Source organism: Nicotiana attenuata, unplaced genomic scaffold (assembly GCF_001879085.1).
Source record: "Nicotiana attenuata strain UT unplaced genomic scaffold, NIATTr2, whole genome shotgun sequence".
Taxonomy (NCBI): Eukaryota; Viridiplantae; Streptophyta; class Magnoliopsida; order Solanales; family Solanaceae; genus Nicotiana; species Nicotiana attenuata.
The window spans coordinates 171,549-191,489 of NW_017671809.1; the positions used below are offsets into that span (position 1 = coordinate 171,549).

The 19,941-nt window shown below is 42.8% G+C and overlaps 1 protein-coding gene across 1 annotated transcript; it reads right to left on the reverse strand.

Annotated features, from left to right (window-relative positions):
- Positions 1-16,630: 16,630 nt before the first annotated feature.
- Positions 16,631-17,523, reverse strand: LOC109210359 (miraculin-like). The gene has a single exon (XM_019373761.1). It carries the CDS (start codon positions 17,458-17,460, stop codon positions 16,789-16,791), a length of 672 nt encoding a protein of 223 aa, XP_019229306.1. The 5' UTR covers positions 17,461-17,523; the 3' UTR covers positions 16,631-16,788.
- Between the last annotated feature and the right edge of the window lie 2,418 nt (positions 17,524-19,941).

The following is a 19,941-nucleotide window of genomic DNA, read 5'->3' on the forward strand; positions in this document are numbered from 1 at the left end:
CCCATTGTATCGCCTTGGGGTGCACCAGTGCTATTTGTGAAGAATAAGGATGGGACTATGCGGATGTGCATTGATTACCGCCAGTTGAACAAAGTCACCATCAAAAACAAGTATCCATTACCCCGTATTAATGATTTGTTTGACCAGCTGCAGGGTGCTAGGGTGTTCTCTAAGATCGACCTGAGGTCAGGGTATCATCAGTTGAAGATTCGGGATTCAGATGTTCCGAAGACCGCATTCAGGACTAGATATGGCCACTATGAGTTTCTGGTGATGTCCTTTGGCTTGACTAATGCTCCAGCGGCATTTATGGATCTGATGAACAGGGTGTTCAGGCCTTATATTGATTCTTTTGTCATCGTCTTCATTGACGACATCCTGATATACTCACGTAGCCTGGGGGAGCACGAGCAGCATTTGAGAGTAGTGCTTCAGACCTTGCGAGAGCAGCAGCTTTATGCTAAGTTCTCCAAGTGTGAGTTTTGGCTGGAGTCAGTAGCATTCTTGGGGCATGTAGTGTCAGGGGAGGGTATTAAGGTGGATCCCAAGAAGATTGAGGCAGTTCAGAGTTGGCCACGTCCTACTTCAGTGACCGAGATCAGGAGTTTCTTGGGGTTAGCAGGTTATTACCGGCGATTTGTGCAGGGCTTTTCATCTATTGCATCACCTCTGACCAGATTGACCCAAAAGGGTGCCCCGTTCTGTTGGTCCGATGATTGTGAGGAGAGCTTCCAGAAGCTCAAGACGGCTTTGACTACGGCACCAGTTCTTGTATTGCCTTCCGGTTCAGGGATGTATACAGTGTATTGCGACGCTTCTCGCGTTGGCTTGGGATGTGTATTGATGCAGGAGGGGCGAGTTATTGCATATGCTTCACGTCAGCTGAAGGTTCATGAGAAGAATTACCCTGTGCACGATCTAGAGTTGGCGGCGATTGTCCATGCTCTCAAGATATGGAGGCATTATTTGTATGGTGTGTCATGTGAGGTTTACACCGACCATCGCAGCTTGCAGCATTTGTTCAAGCAGAGAGATCTTAATTTGAGGCAGCGCAGGTGGCTTGAGTTACTAAAGGATTATGACATTACCATTCTTTATCATCCAGGTAAGGCGAATGTGGTCGCGGATGCCTTGAGCAGAAAGGCGGAGAGTATGGGTAGCTTGGCGTTCATTCCTGCCGAGATGAGACCATTAGCTTTGGACATCCGGTCTTTAGCTAACAGACTTGTGAGGTTGGACATTTCGGAGCCCAGCCGAGTTCTAGCATGTGTGGTTGCTCAGTCTTCGTTATTGGGGCAGATTAAGGCCCGACAGTTCGATGATCCACATTTGGCGGTCCTCAGAGAGACGGTACTTCAGGGAGGTGCCAAGGAGATTTCTATTGGCGAGGATGGTGTGTTACGGCTACAGGGCCGTGTATGTGTTCCTAATGTTGATGGCTTGAGAGAGAGGATTCTAGAGGAGGCCCACAGTTCGAGGTATTCCATTCATCCGGGTGCCACGAAGATGTATCGTGACTTGAGACAGCACTACTGGTGGCGGAGGATGAAGAAGGACATAGTGGAGTATGTTGCTAGATGTTTGAATTGCCAGCAGGTCAAATATGAGCACCAGAGGCCAGGTGGCCTACTTCAGCAGATGCCCATTCCGGAATGGAAGTGGGAGCGCATTACCATGGATTTCGTGGTTGGGTTGCCGCGGACTCAGCGGAAGGTTGATTCAGTGTGGGTTATTGTGGATAGGTTGACCAAGTCGGCCCACTTCATTCCGGTGGCGACTACTTATACGGCGGAGAGATATGCTCAGATTTACATTCGGGAGATAGTCAGGTTGCACGGTGTGCCGGTTTCCATCATATCGGACAGAGGCCCTCAGTTCACTTCCCATTTCTGGAGAGCTGTTCAGAGTGAGTTGGGGACTCGCGTAGAGCTCAGCACGGCATTCCATCCTCAGACCGACGGGCAGTCGGAGCGGACTGTTCAGATTTTAGAGGATATGCTTAGAGCATGTGTGATCGACTTTGGAGGGCAGTGGGATCAGTTCTTGCCCTTGGCGGAGTTTGCATACAATAATAGCTATCAGTCCAGCATAGAGATGGCCCCGTATGAGGCATTGTATGGTCGGCGTTGTCGTTCTCCTATTGGGTGGTTTGAGCCCGGTGAGGCTAAGTTACTTGGCACAGATTTGGTACAGGATGCCTTGGATAAGGTAAAGTTGATTCAGGAGAGGCTCCGCACAGCTCAGTCCAGGCAGAAGAGTTACGCGGATCAGAAGGCACGTGATGTATCATTCACGATTGGCGAGAAGGTTCTCTTGAAAGTCTCGCCAATGAAGGGCATTATGAGGTTTGGGAAGAAGGGCAAGCTAAGCCCAAGGTTTATTGGCCCCTTTGAGGTGTTGAGGCGAGTTGGAGAGGTTGCCTATGAGCTTGCTTTACCTCCCAGTTTATCAGGAGTTCATCCAGTCTTCCATGTATCGATGCTTCGGAAGTATCATGCCGACCATTCACATGTGTTGGATTTCAGTACCATTCAGTTAGATGAGAGCTTGGGCTACGAGGAGGAGCCAGTTGCCATTGTTGATAGACAGGATCGCCAGTTGAGGTCCAAGAGGATTTCTGCGGTAAGAGTCCAGTGGAGGGGCCAACCGGTCGAGGAGGCGACCTGGGAGTCCGAGGAGGACATGCGGAGCAGATATCCCCACTTATTCAGCAGTCCAGGTACTTTTCTATGTCCGTTCGAGGACGAACGTTTGTTTAAGAGGTGGAGAATGTAACGACCCGACCGGTCGTTTTGCATTTTTGAACCCCGTTCCCTTAAATAAGACTTCCCGCACTTGCTTTAGCTAATTTATGACTTGCGGGGACGGGTGGTTCGGAAGTTAGAAGAGTTTTGAGCAAGAATAAGTCTAGTTGCTTCTTTAAGTTTCTTTAAAAAGGCCAAGTTTGACTTCGGTCAACATTTTGGGGAAACGGACCCGGAATCGTGATTTGACAATTTCTGAGGGTCCGTGGGAAAATATGGGACCTGGGCGTATGCCCGGAATCGAATTCCGAGGTCCCTAGCCCGAGTAATGAATTTTTATGTGAAATTGTTAAGTTAAAGTTTCAAAGGTTTAAATAAACTAAGAAATCATTGTTTTCCTAGGTATCGGGTTCGGATTTCGATTCCGAAACTTGGTACAAGTCCGAAATATCAGTTAAGACTTACCCGTAAAATTTGGTGTCAATCCGAGTAGTTTAAGGGCGTTTTGACCCGTTGGAGGAGAATTAAGAACTTGAAGTTCAATGATTTGATTCATTTGGTTTTGGGGTTGATTCCTCGATTTAGCATTGTTTTGAGTGTTTCGAGGGTTCGAGTAGGTCCGCCTCGTGATTTCAGACTTGTCTGTATGTTCGGGCGGGGCACGGGAGCCCCGAGCGTCAAACGAGCGAGGCTCGAGTGAAGTTAGAATTTGGAAAATGACTGAAGCTTGCTGCTTCTGTCATAACCACATCTGTGGTTCTTGGACCGCAGAAGCGGGACCGCAGATGCGGTCATTATATCGCAGAAGCGGAGAAGGGGCAGGCCAGGGGAAACCGCAAAAGCGGCCCAGGGACCGCAGAAGCGGTTCCGCCTATGCGGGCCCCAGACCGCAGAAGCGGTCGAGCCCCAAATCCCAAAAGCCGCAGAAGCGGCCAAATTCTGCTGAAGCGGATTCCGCAGAAGCGGAAATACTTCCGCAGATGCGAAAATAATTGGGGGCAGAAGGGTTCATTTAATACGAACTCAAACTCATTTCTCTCATTTTTCACTCTACACTTAGGCGATTTGGGTTCTTCCAAGAGAGGGTTTCCACATAACTTGGTAAGGTAAGTAATTTCTCTTCATCCTCAGCTTAAATACATGTATATTAGGTAGATTAAACACCAAAAGTTTAGTAAAAATTAAGAATTTGAGCTAGAACTAGGGTTTTAATAAAACTAAGAATTTATCTTAAAAATTTGCCATGTAATGAACTAGAAATCATATATTTGTGATCCTTAGGTGATAGGGAACAACTTCCTTCGAAAAATCTCGGAATCCGGGCACGTGGGCCCGGGGTCGGAATTTAGGAAACTTGTGTTAATGGTTAGAAAATTGCCTAAATAGTTAGAGTTCGACCTTGTAAGCCTTTATTTACTAGTTCTTACTTCGTTTGATTAGTTTGGGATTGTTCGGCTTCGAATTAAGGACTTGGGCTCGTTCTTGGACATTGGAAGTGCACTTTGGAGCGAGGTGAGTCTCCTTTCTAACCTTGTATGAGGGAATTGTCCCCATAGGATTATAAATGAGTAATTGTTGTTAAATGCGGGGGTTACGTACGTACTAGGTGACGAGAGTCCCTGCGTAGCTACTATAATGATAATTGTTCAGGTAGTTTAGGACACACGTCATGTCTAATTGGGGAATATTTCTTGTTTTAAATTGCCAATATGATCATTTATGATTTGCTAGAGACTTGAGGAAATGAAAAGTGAACTTATGAGTTTGTTGAGTCTTGGTGGGAATTCCCTTGTATGTAATTGAGACTTATGTGTTTTCCTGATATTTTCTTGATGATTATGGACCGGGCCGATCGCCTCGGTGAGAATAGATGCATCTATGGTTCGTGCCGCTCGGCCCTCGGCAGTGCACAATTTATTTTCTGTTGGAGCGAGCCGTCAACCTTGGCATGATTGTGCATGATTTATATGCTTACATTTAGATATGACATGATCACTTGTTTAATATGAAAAAGGGAAAACTGGTAGTTTAATTATGTCAAAAACATGAATATGACTCTTCTCTTAAACTTGTGTTATTGGAAATTCTTCATGCTGTATATCTCACTTTATTATTATATTATCTTGACCTTAGTATGTATCAAGTCGACCTCTCATCTCTACTTCTTCGAGATTAGACGGGATACTTACTGAGTACATGTGGTTTATGTACTCATACTACGCTTCTGTACTTAAATGTACAGGATTTGAGGCAGGTGGATCTGGACATCATCCTGGTGCGCATCAGTGAGCACGCTTGGGGACTTCCACGGTGAGCTGCTACTCTTTCATGCCGATCCGCAGCCGAAGAAGTCCTTTCTTGTACTTTTTTTGTTTCTGTTTATTCTGATTCAGACAGTAGGATAGTGTATTATTCTTTTGTGTATATTCTACTAGTCGCCCGTAGCTTGTGACACCAGGTTCTGGCACACACAGTAGTAGACATTTATTTTGGGGTTGTATCACTATTTTAGCACTTTATGATCTTTACTGGTCTTATCTTTAAATTCGAAAATCTAGTATAACTGTCTTTGGCTAAAGTAAAATGAGAAATTAATCACATTCCGCATCGGCTGGCCTGACAACGGTGTTAGGCGCCATCATGACCTATTATGGAAAATGGGTCGTGACATTTTCCTTGCAAGGTTTTTAACGAGGCAACCAAAAGGTGTATTTCTAAACATGTGTACTCTTTTTCTAATTATTTTTTTCCACTGGGTTTTATTTTAGTTAAGGTTTTAACGAGGCACATTATCTGTTGAATAGACATTAAAGGGGGAGTGTTATAAATAGAATTGTATTTATGGTGAATGTCTATATTTAGAGAGATTCTAGGGTTCATTGCTTGGTGGCTAAGTCACCCTTTCCCTATAAATAGAGGGTTCTATTTTATTGTAATTCATCCAATATCAATAAGAATTCTCTCTCTCTACTTTTCTCTGCAATATTCTTGTTCTTCATTTATTGTTTTATAACATGAGGAACTAAAACCTTACTGGCACCAAATAATGGAGGACCAAGGCTTCATTCCTTAAAATCTGGAATGCAGCAAGCAAAACTGTAACCTCGTTCTTTATAGCTACTCTTCTTCTTCTTGATAACAAACCAAAGATCAAATAAACTGTCACGACCCCAAATACCGGTCGTTATGGCGCCTATCACATTACTAGGCAAGCCAACTAATCCATAAACCATAACCCTTTTTACTCTAACATTTAAGCCATTTGCTATCACAGGTTTTAGATAATAAATTCATAATAAGCATTAAAATAGCAGCAATATGCGGAAGGTAAAATAACAATAACTACACAGCCCCCGTAATCTGGTGTCACGAGTCTAGAGCCTCTAATACAAGTCTGAAAATCCACTACATAAATAGTCTAGAAAAGTGCGGAAAGATAACAAGATAGAGGGGAGAAATCAGGGCTGCGGACGCCATGCAGCTACCACGAGATCCCCGGCAAATGCTGAATAACTGAAAAGCTCTCACTCTGCCGCTCGGGCACCTGGATCTGCACACAGGGTGCAGGGAGTAACGTGAGTACGCCAACTCAGTAAGTAACTAAAGTAAATAAGTACTGAAAGCAGTGGCGAGCAGTTCAAAAACATATAACTTTAAAATCAGTTCTGTCATATAAATCATCATTTCCAATTTAAAACATTGAAATCAGTTAATTAGCAATATATCCAACAGAGGCTTATTTAAAAGAAGAGTGAAACAGTAGAAACAACATAATAGGGCCCCTCGGGCAAAGAATCACTCAGAATATGGCCCCTCGGGCAGCCTCTCAGTCACTCGTGACCCAACTCTTGTCACTCAGTACTCACTCTCAGCACTCGGCTCATTTATATCTCATAATGATAGAAATCATAGTGACCGCTGCTGCGTGCAGCCTGATCCATATATTTATAGTCGACTACGCTCACTGGGGGTGTGCAGACTCCGGAGGGGCTCCTACAGCCCAAGCGTCATATCGCTGTGGCGCGTAGCCCTATCCAATATATATATATATCGTTGCGGCGTGGAGCCCGATCCATATAAGTATCGCGGCGGTGTGCAGCCCGANTATATATATATATATATATATATATATATATATATATATATATATATATATATATATATATATATATATATATATATATATATATATCATTGCGGTGTTCAACCCGATCCATATAAGTATCGCTGCGGCGTGCAGACCGATGCATAACTCACATATATATAATAATATCCTCATACTTAGGTCCTCTTCCTCTCTCAGTCATTAACCTCACAGCCTCTCGGGCACAACAGTGAAAATTAGGGAACTCAGTCCAAATAATTCTCTCCTTTAGAAATGAACAGAATAAACCGGTTTTAGACATTTAACAGGTAAAACATGACTGAGGATATGCTTTTAGCAAGTAAAGTGAGGAAAACAGTCAAAATGCCCCTAAGGGTTTCTACAGGTTGGCACAAGGCCCCAGACATGGCATACAGCCCATAACACAGTATAAATATACAAATTACGGGATAATATAATATTTCCAAACCAAACACGCGACTTAATAGTCGCTACAGGACGGACCAAGTCACAATCCCCACTGGTGCACGCCCACACGATCGTCACCTAGCATGTGCATCACCGCGTTTATCAAAATAATTCAAATACCGGGGTTTTTTTTGTACCCTCAGTTCCAGATTTACAATGGTTAATTACCTCAAACCGGTGAAAATACTACTCCGCACACCTTTGCCCCTCGAATCGGCCTCCACGTGCGTCGAATCTATCCAAAATCAGAACAGGAACGTCAAAATATGCTAAGGGAATAAAACCCAAGCGAAAACAATCAATAAAGGGCACAAATCCCGAAATTACCAAAACCCGACCCCCGAGCCCACGCCTCGAAATTCAGAATTACACCAACGGTTCCTTATCTCCCCACGAGTTCACAATACTAAAATCGGAGTCCAACTGACCCCTCGAGTCCCCATTTAAAGGCCTCTTAAACTCAAGCCCTAATCCTCCATTTTTGCCCTTTAATTCCTTTAATTGCAGCCATGAATTCATGAAATACTACCATAAAATTATGTTTTAGGTCCAAAATCCTTACCTTAACGAAGTTCCCTTGAAATTATCCTTCCAAATCGTCCAAAAGCTCTCAAGCCGAAGTTATGAATGGTGAAATAACCCAAAATTCGCGAAGGACTTCTTTTAATTCTTCTGACCAGTTACTTTCGCATCTGCGGTACTATAGCCGCTTCTGCGGTACCGCATATGCGGTTATTCTTCCGCTTCTGCGGAATCCATTTATCCAGCCAAAAATCGCATCTGCGACCGCATTTTCGCATCTGCGATGCATCGCATCTGCGGCATCGCAGATGCGGTTACTCTTACTACTTCTGCGGTCACTGCTCGCCTGGCCTCTTTTCCGCTTCTGCGATAGCTCTTCCGCACGTGCGGCGCCGCACCCGCGGTCCCCAAACCGCAGGTGCGAAAACACCAGCAACAGCAAAACTTCAACAGCTTTTAAACTTCAAAAAAATGGTCCGATTGACCACCCGAAACTCACCCGAGGCCCCCGGGACCTCAACCAAAGGCACCAACATAACCAAAAACCTTTTTCAAACTTGTTCCAATCATCAAAACACTTCAAACAACACTAAATCAACCAAAACACCTCGGATTCAAGCCTAAGTTTCCAAGAACTTCCAAATTCCGCTTTTGATAAAAAACCCAACCAAACCACGTCCGAATAACCTGAAATTTTGCACACACATCGCAAATCACATAACGAAGCTACTGCAACTCTCGGAATTCCATTCCGACCCCTATATCAAAATCTCGCCTATCAACCGTAAATCGCCAAAATATCAACTTCGCTAATTCAAGCCTAAATCCAAACCTCCAAAACCCATTCCGATCACACTCCTAAGCCATAAATCACCTCTCGAAGCTAACCGAACCATCGGAACTCACATTCGAGCCCTCTAACACATAAGTCAATATCCGGTTGAATTTTCCAACTTAAACTTCCTTAAAAGAGACTAAGTGTCTCAAACTTCACCAAAACCATTCCGGATTCAATCCAACCAACCCGATACCACAAAACACGGATAACAAAGCATAAAGAAACATAAATGGGGGTAACGGAGCGGTAACTCATAAGACGACCGGCCGGGTCGTCACATCCTCCCCAACTTAAACAAACGTTCGTCCTCGAACGAGTCAAGAAGCATACCTGATGCCTCAAACAGGTGAGGATATCTGCTCCGCATGTCCCGCTCGGTCTCCAGGTAGCCTCCTCCACGGGCCGACCGCTCTACTGCACCTTCACCGAAGCTATATCTTTTGATCTCAACTTTCGAACCTGTCGCTCCAAAATAGCTGATGGCTCCACATCATAAGTCAAATCACCCTCCAACTGAACCGTGCTGAAATCCAGAACATGGGACGGATCTCCAATATACTTCCGGAGCATAGAAACATGGAACACTGGGTGCACAATCGACAAGCTGGGTGGCAAGGCAAGCCCATAAGCCACCTCTCCAATCCTCCGAAGTACCTCAAAAGGTCCAATAAATCGCGGACTCAACTTCCCTTTCTTTCCAAATCTCGTAACACCCTTCGTGGGCGAAACCTTCAACAGGCCCTTCTCACCAACCATGTATGACACATCTCGAACCTTCCTGTCAGCATAACTCTTTTGCCTCGACTCCGCTGTACGAAGTCTCTCCTGAATCACCTTCACTTTATCTAAAGCATCCTGAACCAAATCTGTCCCCAATAGCCTAGCCTCACCGGGCTCGAACCAACCAACTGGAGATCTACACCGCCTCCCGTACAAAGCCTCATATGGAGCCATCTGAATACTCGACTGGTAGCTGTTATTGTAAGCAAACTCCGCAAGTGGTAGAAACTGATCCCATGACCCTCCGAAATCAATAACACAAGCGCGTAGCATATCCTCCAATATCTGAATAGTGCGCTTGGACTACCCGTCCGTCTGAGGGTGAAAAGTTGTGCTCAACTGTACCTGAGTACCCAACTCTCGCTGAACAGACTTCCAGAACTGGGAAGTAAACTGAGTGCCCCGATCTGAAATGATGGAAACTGGGACACCATGCAACCGAACAATCTCCCGGATATATATCTCTGCTAACCGCTCGGAAGAATAAGTAGTACAGATAGGAATGAAGTGCGCGGACTTGGTCAGCCTATCCACAATCACCCAAATAGCATCGAACTTCTTCAAAGTCCGAGGGAGTCCAACTACAAAATCCATAGTGATCCGCTCCCACTTCCACTCTGGAATATCCATCCTCTGAAGCAAGCCACCCGGTCTCTGATGCTCATATTTCACCTGCTGACAATTGAGACACCGAGCTACAAATCCCACAATATCTTTCTTCATTCTCCTCCACCAGTAATGCTGTCTCAGATCCTGATACATCTTCGCGGCTCCTGGATGAATAGAATACCGCGAGCTATGGGCCTCCTCCAGAATCAACTCCCGAAGCCCATCTACATTGGGCACACAAATCCGGCCCTGCATCCTCAATACCCCATCATCTCCAATAGACACATCTCTGGCATCATCATGCTGAACTCTGTCCCTAAGAACAAGCAAGTGTGGATCATCATACTGGCGCTCTCTGATGCGCTCATATAGGGAAGACCGAGAAATCACACAAGCCAATACCCGACTGGGCTCCGAAATATCCAACCTCACGAACCGATTGGCCAAAGCCTGAACATCAACCGCAAGAGGTCTCTCCCCAACTGGAATATATGCCAAACTCCCCATACTCACTGCCTTTCGGCTCAAAGCATCGGCCACCACATTGGCCTTTCCCGGATGGTACAATATAGTGATGTCATAATCCTTAAGTAACTCCAACCATCTCCGCTGCCTCAAATTAAGATCCTTTTGCTTGAACAAATGCTGAAGACTGCGATGATCAGTGAATACCTCACAAGATACGCCATACAAGTAATGCCTCCAAATCTTCAACGCGTGAACTATGGCAGCCAACTCCAAATCATGAACGGGGTAGTTCTTCTCATGGGGCTTCAACTGACGAGAAGCATAAGCAATAACTCTACCCTCCTGCATCAACACACAACCAATCCCTACTCTCGAAGCATCACAATACACGGTATATGAACCTGAAGCTGATGGCAAAACCAACACTGGAGCTGTGGTCAAAGCTGTCTTGAGCTTCTGAAAGCTCTCCTCACACTCGTCCGACCATACAAATGAAACACCCTTCTGAGTCAACTTGGTCAAGGGCGATGCGATAGATGAGAATCCCTGAACAAACCGGCGATAATAGCCTGCCAAACCAAGAAAACTACGAATCTCTGTGGCTGAGGACGGTCTGGGCCAACTCTGCACCGCCTCTATCTTCTTTGGATCAACCTGAATACCCTCACTGGACACCACGTGTCCCAAGAATGCCACTGAACTGAGCCAAAACTCACACTTGGAGAACTTTGCATAAAGCTTCTCCTCCCTCAATCTCTGCAACACAACCCTCAAATGCTCCGCGTGCTCCTCCTGACTACGCGAATATACCAGGATATCATCAATGAAAACTATAACAAATGAATCAAGATAAGGCCGGAACACGCTGTTCATCAGATGCATGAACGCTGCTGGGGCATTGGTCAGCCCAAAAGACATAACCAGGAACTCATAATGACCATATCTGGTCCTGAAGGCCGTCTTAAGAATATCCGAATCCCTGATCTTCAACTGGTGATAACCCGAACGGAGATCAATCTTGGAGAAAACCCTCGCTCCCTGAAGCTGGTCGAATAAATCATCAATGCGAGGCAAAGGATACTTGTTCTTAATTGTTACCTTGTTCAATTGCCTATAATCAATGCACATTCTCATAGTGCCATTCTTTTTCTTCACAAACAGAACTGGCCCACCCCTAGGTGACACACTAGGCCGTATGAACCCCTTATCAAGGAGTTCCTGAAGCTGCTCCTTTGACTCCTTCAACTCCGCTGGTGCCATACGATACGGCGGAATAGAGATGGGTTGAGTGCCCGGCACCAGATCAATACCAAAATCAATATCCCTGTCCGATGGCATGCCCGGTAGGTCTGCACGAAAAACATCAGGGAAATCCCTCACAACTGGGACAGAATCAATACTGGGAGCCTCAGCTCCGACATCCCTCACAAAGGCAAGATACGATAGACAACCCTTCCCAACCATACGCTGGGCCTTCAAGAAAGAGATCACTCTACTAGGAACATAATCAGTCACGCCACGCCACTCGATCCGTGGCACACCGAGTATAGCCAATGTAACTGTCTTAGCATGACAATCCAGAATAGTGCGACGCGGAGACAGCCAATCCATGCCCAAAATAACATCGAAATCCACCATACTCAATAATAAAAGATCAACTAGGATCTCTAGACCCCCAATAGTCACCACACACGACCGATACACACGGTCTATAATAACAGTATCGCCCACCGGGGTAGATACATGAACAGGTAAAGCAAGAAACTCACGAGGAGTACCCAAATAGCGAGCAAAGTATGATGACACATAAGAATAGGTGGAACCGGGATCAAATAATACAGAGGCATCTCTGTGCAAACTGAAATAATACCTGTAATGACAGCATCGGAAACAATGGCATCGGGTCTGCTTGGGAGAGCATAGGAACGGGCCTGACCGCCCCCTAATCGACCTCCCCCTCTGGGGCGACCCCTGGCTGACTGATCCCCACCCCTAACTAGCTGGGCGGGTGGTGGTGGAGCAACTGCCACTGAAGCAGATGACTGACCCCTCTACTGGGATGACCTAGCAACACGGCGGGGACACTGCCTCTTCATATGCCCAAACTCTCCGCATTCATAGCAACTCCCCGGTGCTGGGGAGGGGGACTGTAGGGAACCCCTGGCACCAGAATGACCAGTAGAAGGACCTGACACAGAGGAACCCTGGATCGACGGAGCACGGGACGAACTCTGAGCTGGAAGGGTGCTAAGTGATGAGTGGCCCTGATGAGAACTGTGGGAACCATGACCCGATGACGCCCCTCGATAACCTGAGGGATCAGACTGACCATGACGGAACTGTCGCTGCCATGCTGAAACTGGCCCCTCGAAGGGCCACCACTGTAGCTACCAGATCCTCGAGGCCACTTGTCCTCCCTCTCCTCTCGCTCCTGGCGACGGACAGACTCAATCTCCCTGGCAATATCCACAACCTCCTTGAAGGTAGCACCAGTCACCCTTTCCCTAGTCATAAGAATACGGAGCTGATATGTTAGACCATCAAAAAATCTCCTGATCCTCTCTCGATCCGTCAACCAAACCGCATGACGGGCTAACTCAGAGAAACGCATCTCATACTGCGTCACCGTCATCTCCCTCTGATGCAGCTGCTCAAACTACCTGCGCAGCTCCTCTCGGCGCGACTGTGGTACATACTTCTCCAGGAAAAGAACAGAGAACTGCTGCCCAGTAAGGGGCGCTGCACCAGCAGGCCTACGCCTCTCATACGCCTCCCACCAAGTGAAGTCAGCCCCCGAAAACTGAAAGGTAGTGAATACCACACGACTAGTCTCAAGAATCCCTGCTGTACGAAGCATCCGCTGGCACTTATCCAAGAAACCCTGGATGTCGGAGGCTGGAGCCTACCAAACCTCTCCAATCGACGCTGCTCATCATCCGGCATAGCTGATACAACAAACTCCTGAGCTGGTGCAACCGGCTGGGTTGGAGGTGCCCCCGGTGTCTGGAGTCCCTACACAACCTGCTCAGGTGTGCGAGCAACGGGGGTTTGGATGCCTCCCATGGTTTGAGAAGTAGCTGCGGCCGTAGTAGTTGAGACCGCCTAAGCCAAACCGGTACACACTGATAAGATCTGAGCTAAAGCCTCCTGAAGGCCTGGAATCATAATAGGCACAGCTGGTGCCTGTGTTGGTGCTGCTGTAGCGTCCACAACTGGGACCTGATCTGGAACTGGGCCAGCTGGTGGATCTGCAGGTGCTGCTCTAGCTGTTCTGCCTCTACCACGGCCACGGCCGCGTCCTCGGCCCCTAGTGGCCGCAGCTGGTGGCACTGGTGGTCGTCCATCCTGCCCGGTAGCACGTGTCCTCACCATCTGTGAGATAATGGAATAATAGAAGTTTAGTACTCAGATCAACAACTCGCACGACAGGAATTTCAAGAATATGAAGTTTTTCCTAAAGGTTCTGCAGCCTCTCGAGGATAAATACAAACATCTCCGTACCGATCCGCGAGACTCTACTAAATCGGCTCATGACTCGCGAGACCTATGTAACCTAGGCTCTGATACCAACTTGTCACGACCCCAAATATCGATCGTGATGGCGCCTATCACATTACTAGGCAAGCCAACTAATCCATAAACCACATCCCTTTTTACTCTAACATTTAAGCCATTTGCTATCACAAATTTTAGATACTAAATTCATAATAAGCGTTAAAATAGCAGAAATATGCGGAAGGTAAAAATAACAATAAGTACACAGCCCCCGTAATCTGGTGTCACGAGTCTAGAGCCTCTAATACAAGTCTGAAAATCCACTACATAAATAGTCTAGAAAAGTGCGGAAAAATAACAAGATAGAAGGAAGAAATCAGGGCAGCAAACGCCATGCAGCTACCTCGAAATCCCCGACAAATGCTGAATAACTGAAAAGCTCTCACTCGGCCGCTCGGGCACCTGGATCTGCACACAAGGTGCAGGGAGTAGCGTGAGTACGCCAACTCAGTAAGCAACTAAAGTAAATAAGTACTGAAAGCAGTGACGAGCAGTTCGAAAACATATAACTTTAAAATCAGTTCTGTCATATAAATCATCATTTCCAATTTAAAACATTGAAATCAGTTATTTAGCAATATATCCAACTGAGGCTTATTTAAAAGAAGAGTGAAACAGTAGAAACATCATAATAGGGCCCCTCGGGCAAAGAATCACTTAGAATATGGAACCTTGGGCAGCCTCTCAGTCACTCGTGACCCAACTCTCATCACTCAGTACTCAGTCTCCGCACTCGGCTCATTCATATCTCATAATGATAGAAATCATAGTGACCGCTGCGGCGTGCAGCCCGATCCATATATTTATAGTCGACTACGATCACTGGGGGTGTGCAGGCTCCGGAGGGGCTCCTACAGCCCAAGTGTCATATCGCTGCGGCGCGCAGCCCGATCCAATATATATATATCGTTGCGGCGTGTAGCCAGATCCGTATAAGTATCGCTGCGGCGTGCAGCCCGATCCATAACTCACATTTATATAATAATATCCTCACACTTAGGTCCTCGACCTCTCTCAGTCATTAACCTCACAGCCTCTCGGGCACAACAGTGAAAATTAGGGAACTCAGTCCAAATAATTCTCTCTTTTAGAAATGAACAGAATAAACCAGTTTTAGACATTTAACAGGTAAAACATGACCGAGGATATGCCTTTAGCAAGTAAAGTGAGGAAAACAGTCAAAATGCCCCTAAGTGTTTCTACAGGTCGGCACAAGGCCCCAAACATGGCATACAGCCCATAACATGGTATAAATATTCAAAATACGGGATAATATAATATTTCCAAACCAAACACGCGGCTTAATAGTCGCTACAGGACGGACTAAGTCACAATCCCCACCGGTGCACGTCCACACGCTCGTCACCTAGCATGTGCGTCATTCCGGTATTTGACTTGTTTTGATAAACGCGATGACGCACATGCTAGGTGACGAGCGTGTGGACGTGCACTGGTGGGGATTGTGACTTGGTCCATCCCGTAGCGACTATTAAGCCGCGTGTTTGGTTTGAAAATATTATATTATCCCGTATTTTGAATGTTTATACCATGTTATGGGCTGTATTCCATGTGCCGTTCTTCTTCTTCTTCTATAATCCATATGTATAAGTTGTTTCTTTTGGTTCTTTAAGAATTTTATAACCAAAATAATCCTTAAAGTGGCAACAAAAATTCTTTGGACAGCAAATTGTTGCCGCAGCAACGGCACTTCACAGGCCACCTTTTTTTATATTTTGTAAATAACTTAACCTTTGAAGAACTCTGGTTTCCTTCAGGCAGTAAGCAACGTGACAGCCTGAATTATATCCATAGCTGATTCCTTGTTCTTCTAAAGATTCAAAAGAATATCATTGTATCTAAGGAACAAACCCCGTAAAAAAAACCTTTCTGCTCATAACTTTAAAGGAGGAAACACTCCTTTTCTCCAAATCTGCCATATGTCGCAGACACAAAAAACTGATTTATTTTCCATGTTAAATATGATTTAAAATAATCTTATTGATTCAACGCGATATAGGCTCTGATACCAATTGTTAGAACCAAATTACTCTAAAGATGAAATTCTTCATCTTTTACCCAAGAAATATCATATCAATTCATCGAGAATAAAATAAGATGCGGAAGTGTACTTGAATCCATGAGCACGACATAGATTCTTCAGTCTTGCGGTTATAGGTCTTCCAAACCAAGACGTAAGCCGTAATCGTCATTCTGACTATGGGATGCTAGAAAGAAACCCCACGTCTGATTTGGAGACCATAACCCTATTAATATATGCACACGTTTATGTATTTCTAATTTAGCCCATCATCAAATTAGAAACTACATCCGGGTATCTATATATAAGACCTCATACTTTACAAAGTATCTAATAGATTCATTTAACTTTAAAATCTTAGTGGATCACTTTTAATTTGGGTCAACCTTTTAATAATAACATACAATTATTCTTAATACTACCATATATATATGTGTGTAAGTCCATAAAAGCTTCTAACATTGACTCTCCAGATAATTAATACCACTACCACATAGAGGAAATTACGAAAAGAACAGGGGATTTAGTATTCATTAAGATTTCAATACTCCTCATTATTACGAATGAAATTGTCTTATGCATGGACATATATATGCAGTCTACGCATGCATAAGATTATTATTTATTACAATACAAGAGCTACCCAGATTTATGATTCGCATCATATAATCGACATTCGGTCGCTTGTATCCTTTACGAATAAAAATCGGAAGGTATTATTGGGGCTCAAAGTCAAAGCCAAACGCCTTTGTCGGTCAACTACCTCGATTCCAATGTCATTGCAGAAGGATTCTCCCCATGGACAAAACACCACCTTGTAAGAATAATCAGTAGGATGATCATTAAATTTCTTAATCTGAAACCAGCTGGTCATTTGTAAGGGATCTCCTTCTACTCCGTTAGTTGACAAGAAAAACGGACTCTGTGTCCCTGGAAAACCTTCAACCATCCACACTAAGTTGTCAGCACATGCGAAAGTTGGATTAAGATAGAACTTGATGTTAAGAGAAGTTGATTCAGTGATCTTTTTAACTTGGTTATTACGAGGTTTTAGAAACACAGGCATGCCGGGGTCTAGATCTTTTCGGGACTGCACCACCTGAAATGGACACACAAAATTGGAGTTGGCTTCAGTTCCATTTCCCAAGTCTCGTGTTACTCCGCCACCACCAGCTCCAGGCAACATGAAGTACCTGGAGTCTGATGTGAGAATCTCGCCTTGATTGTCACGCACCGGAGGAGGCAAGAGCTGGTTCGGAGTTGTTATTCTAGCATTACAAGAGGAAAAGGCGATAAGGAGATGGAGGAACGAAAGCAAAATAAACATCTTCATTTTCAATTCTTTGAATTAGCACTAGCTGCGCTTATTAATTGGTGATGGATGAGCTCTGAACTGAGCCTGAATTTATAGATAACAGATTTTGCTCGCATGTGAAACATGGTGGTGAAAACATGCTTAGTAATACTGCAGTTGTTTTGTTTTTTATTCTCAATTATTGCTACTCGATACATGCATCATACTGTTGAACAATTACTCACGCGTACGGAAAAGAATACTAAAGACTAGGAATTTTCAAAAAAGAGAGACAAATTGTTTAGCATGGGTGCTTAATATGGTTGAAATTATCTATATCGCCTTCCCTGGTAATGGTCCCAAGATTTGATTATTTTTCCACTATATATTAGTACTATACTCCATTTAATGTGTCCCACGATTGCTTGTTTTTTTTACCATTAATATTATACCATTGATTCAACGTGACAATTGTGTTACAGGTCCATATACTGTTTCAAACAAAATTAATGATGTCCCGGTTTTAACAGATTAATAACGTTTTCCATGCATGTTGGTTCACAAATTCAGCTGTTATTTTCTCTGTCTTAAAATATACTAATGATACGAGTTAGCTTTTCAAGATGAGTTTACTCTTAGTCCATTTTACAGTGTTAGAGCTACTCATCCTTCCTAATGTTTGGTTTCCATATTTTGTTATTATGCTTCAGTAGTCCAAGTCTGAGATTGCAAAAGGGGTGGTGGAAATTAGTCCCACATTTTTTGAAAATTAGTTTTGAACAATACTCATCACAAAATGAACGAATTTTTGGAGTTTGATTGGCTCTAAGAGGGAATATTTATTAAATCTCAATTTGCCTTTAATTTCTTAAACAAGAAGCTCGATCTTGGTATTTATATATGTTTGCACCAATGAAACTGCACAGGTTGCTTTTTTGGGGTGAATTCCACTAGGGTTGCTGTATGTCACCACTGGTCCATTGAAACTTGAATTTATAGAGCTTTTCATTTTTTTTTTTTATAGAGCTACTAATTGATGTGCTTGCATGGCAAGTTGGCAAGTCATCGTCCTTTACTGCCACGTTTTAATTATAGATTCCCTTTCGACTATAGATGATAAGATTGGCGGCTATATCTCTTTTTAAATTTTTATAAGAAGGGCACGTTTTAAATTTTCATACTTGTTTTATGAAATCAAAGCTTTGTAGAACCAATAAACACCATTGGAGTTTGGAGATGCAATCATTCAGTGGCCACGCAAGCAGTGATAATTTCTTACTCATTTTTTCATTTTTAATTATTTATCTACTATCCTAACAATACATTTTCGCTTTTAATTACTTGTCAATTTTAGCAATAAAGAAAAGATCATATCTTTTTTTTGTTTTACCCTTACCATTAATTATGCATAATTTCACAAATCATTTTTCAAGACTTTATTAAAATACTTTCATTATTATGGTAAAATATGCATTTTATCTATTATTTTTTAAGGGACGGTAAAGCCTATTATGGATAAATAAAAGTGACAAGAATTTATTTANTTTTTTTTTTTTTTTTTTTTTTTTTTTTTTTTTTTTTTTTTTTTTTTTTTTTTTTTTTTTTTTTTTTTTTTTTTTTTTTTTTTTTTTTTTTTTTTTTTTTTTTTTTTTTTTTTTTTTTTTTTTTTTTTTTTTTTTTTTTTTTTTTTTTTTTTTTTTTTTTTTTTTTTTTTTTTTTTTTTTTTTTTTTTTTTTTTTTTTTTTTTTTTTTTTTTTTTTTTTTTTTTTTTTTTTTTTTTTTTTTTTTTTTTTTTTTTTTTTTTTTTTTTTTTTTTTTTTTTTTTTTTTTTTTTTTTTTTTTTTTTTTTTTTTTTTTTTTTTTTTTTTTTTTTTTTTTTTTTTTTTTTTTTTTTTTTTTTTTTTTTTTTTTTTTTTTTTTTTTTTTTTTTTTTTTTTTTTTTTTTTTTTTTTTTTTTTTTTTTTTTTTTTTTTTTTTTTTTTTTTTTTTTTTTATATACATTAGGGATGTGAAATGCAAAGAACTTGATTTTGGTGTACCTGCAAAAACCAAAAGGCGCAGAACTAGGCTTTAAGTGTTAGTTTGGGTTTCTTGGACAAGAGACTAGAGATGTGTTTGGATTGACTTATAAAATGTAGCTTTTAAGCTAAAAGCTAAAGCCATAAGTTGGTAATATCCAACTTTTGACTTTTAGCTTATTTTATAGTATTTTTTATGTCTAAAAGTAAATATTTTTAAGTACTTTTTATCATTACCAAACACCACATACAGAGTAAAGATAGATTAGATCGAGTTGGGCCTAATCGAGAATTCAAGATGACTAGAATTCGGTCCATCAAAAGTTTGTGCGAGCTTGTTAGCTTGAGATCGAAGGTTAAGCAGACAAGATCGGCCACACATGAAACTTTGGATTAGATGTAGATATTTCATTAGAATTTTTAACTGAAATAGCAGCCCATATAAGACAGTAAAAACTTTGAATAGCCGTATTTTACTTTTATTACTTTTTTTAACTCTACT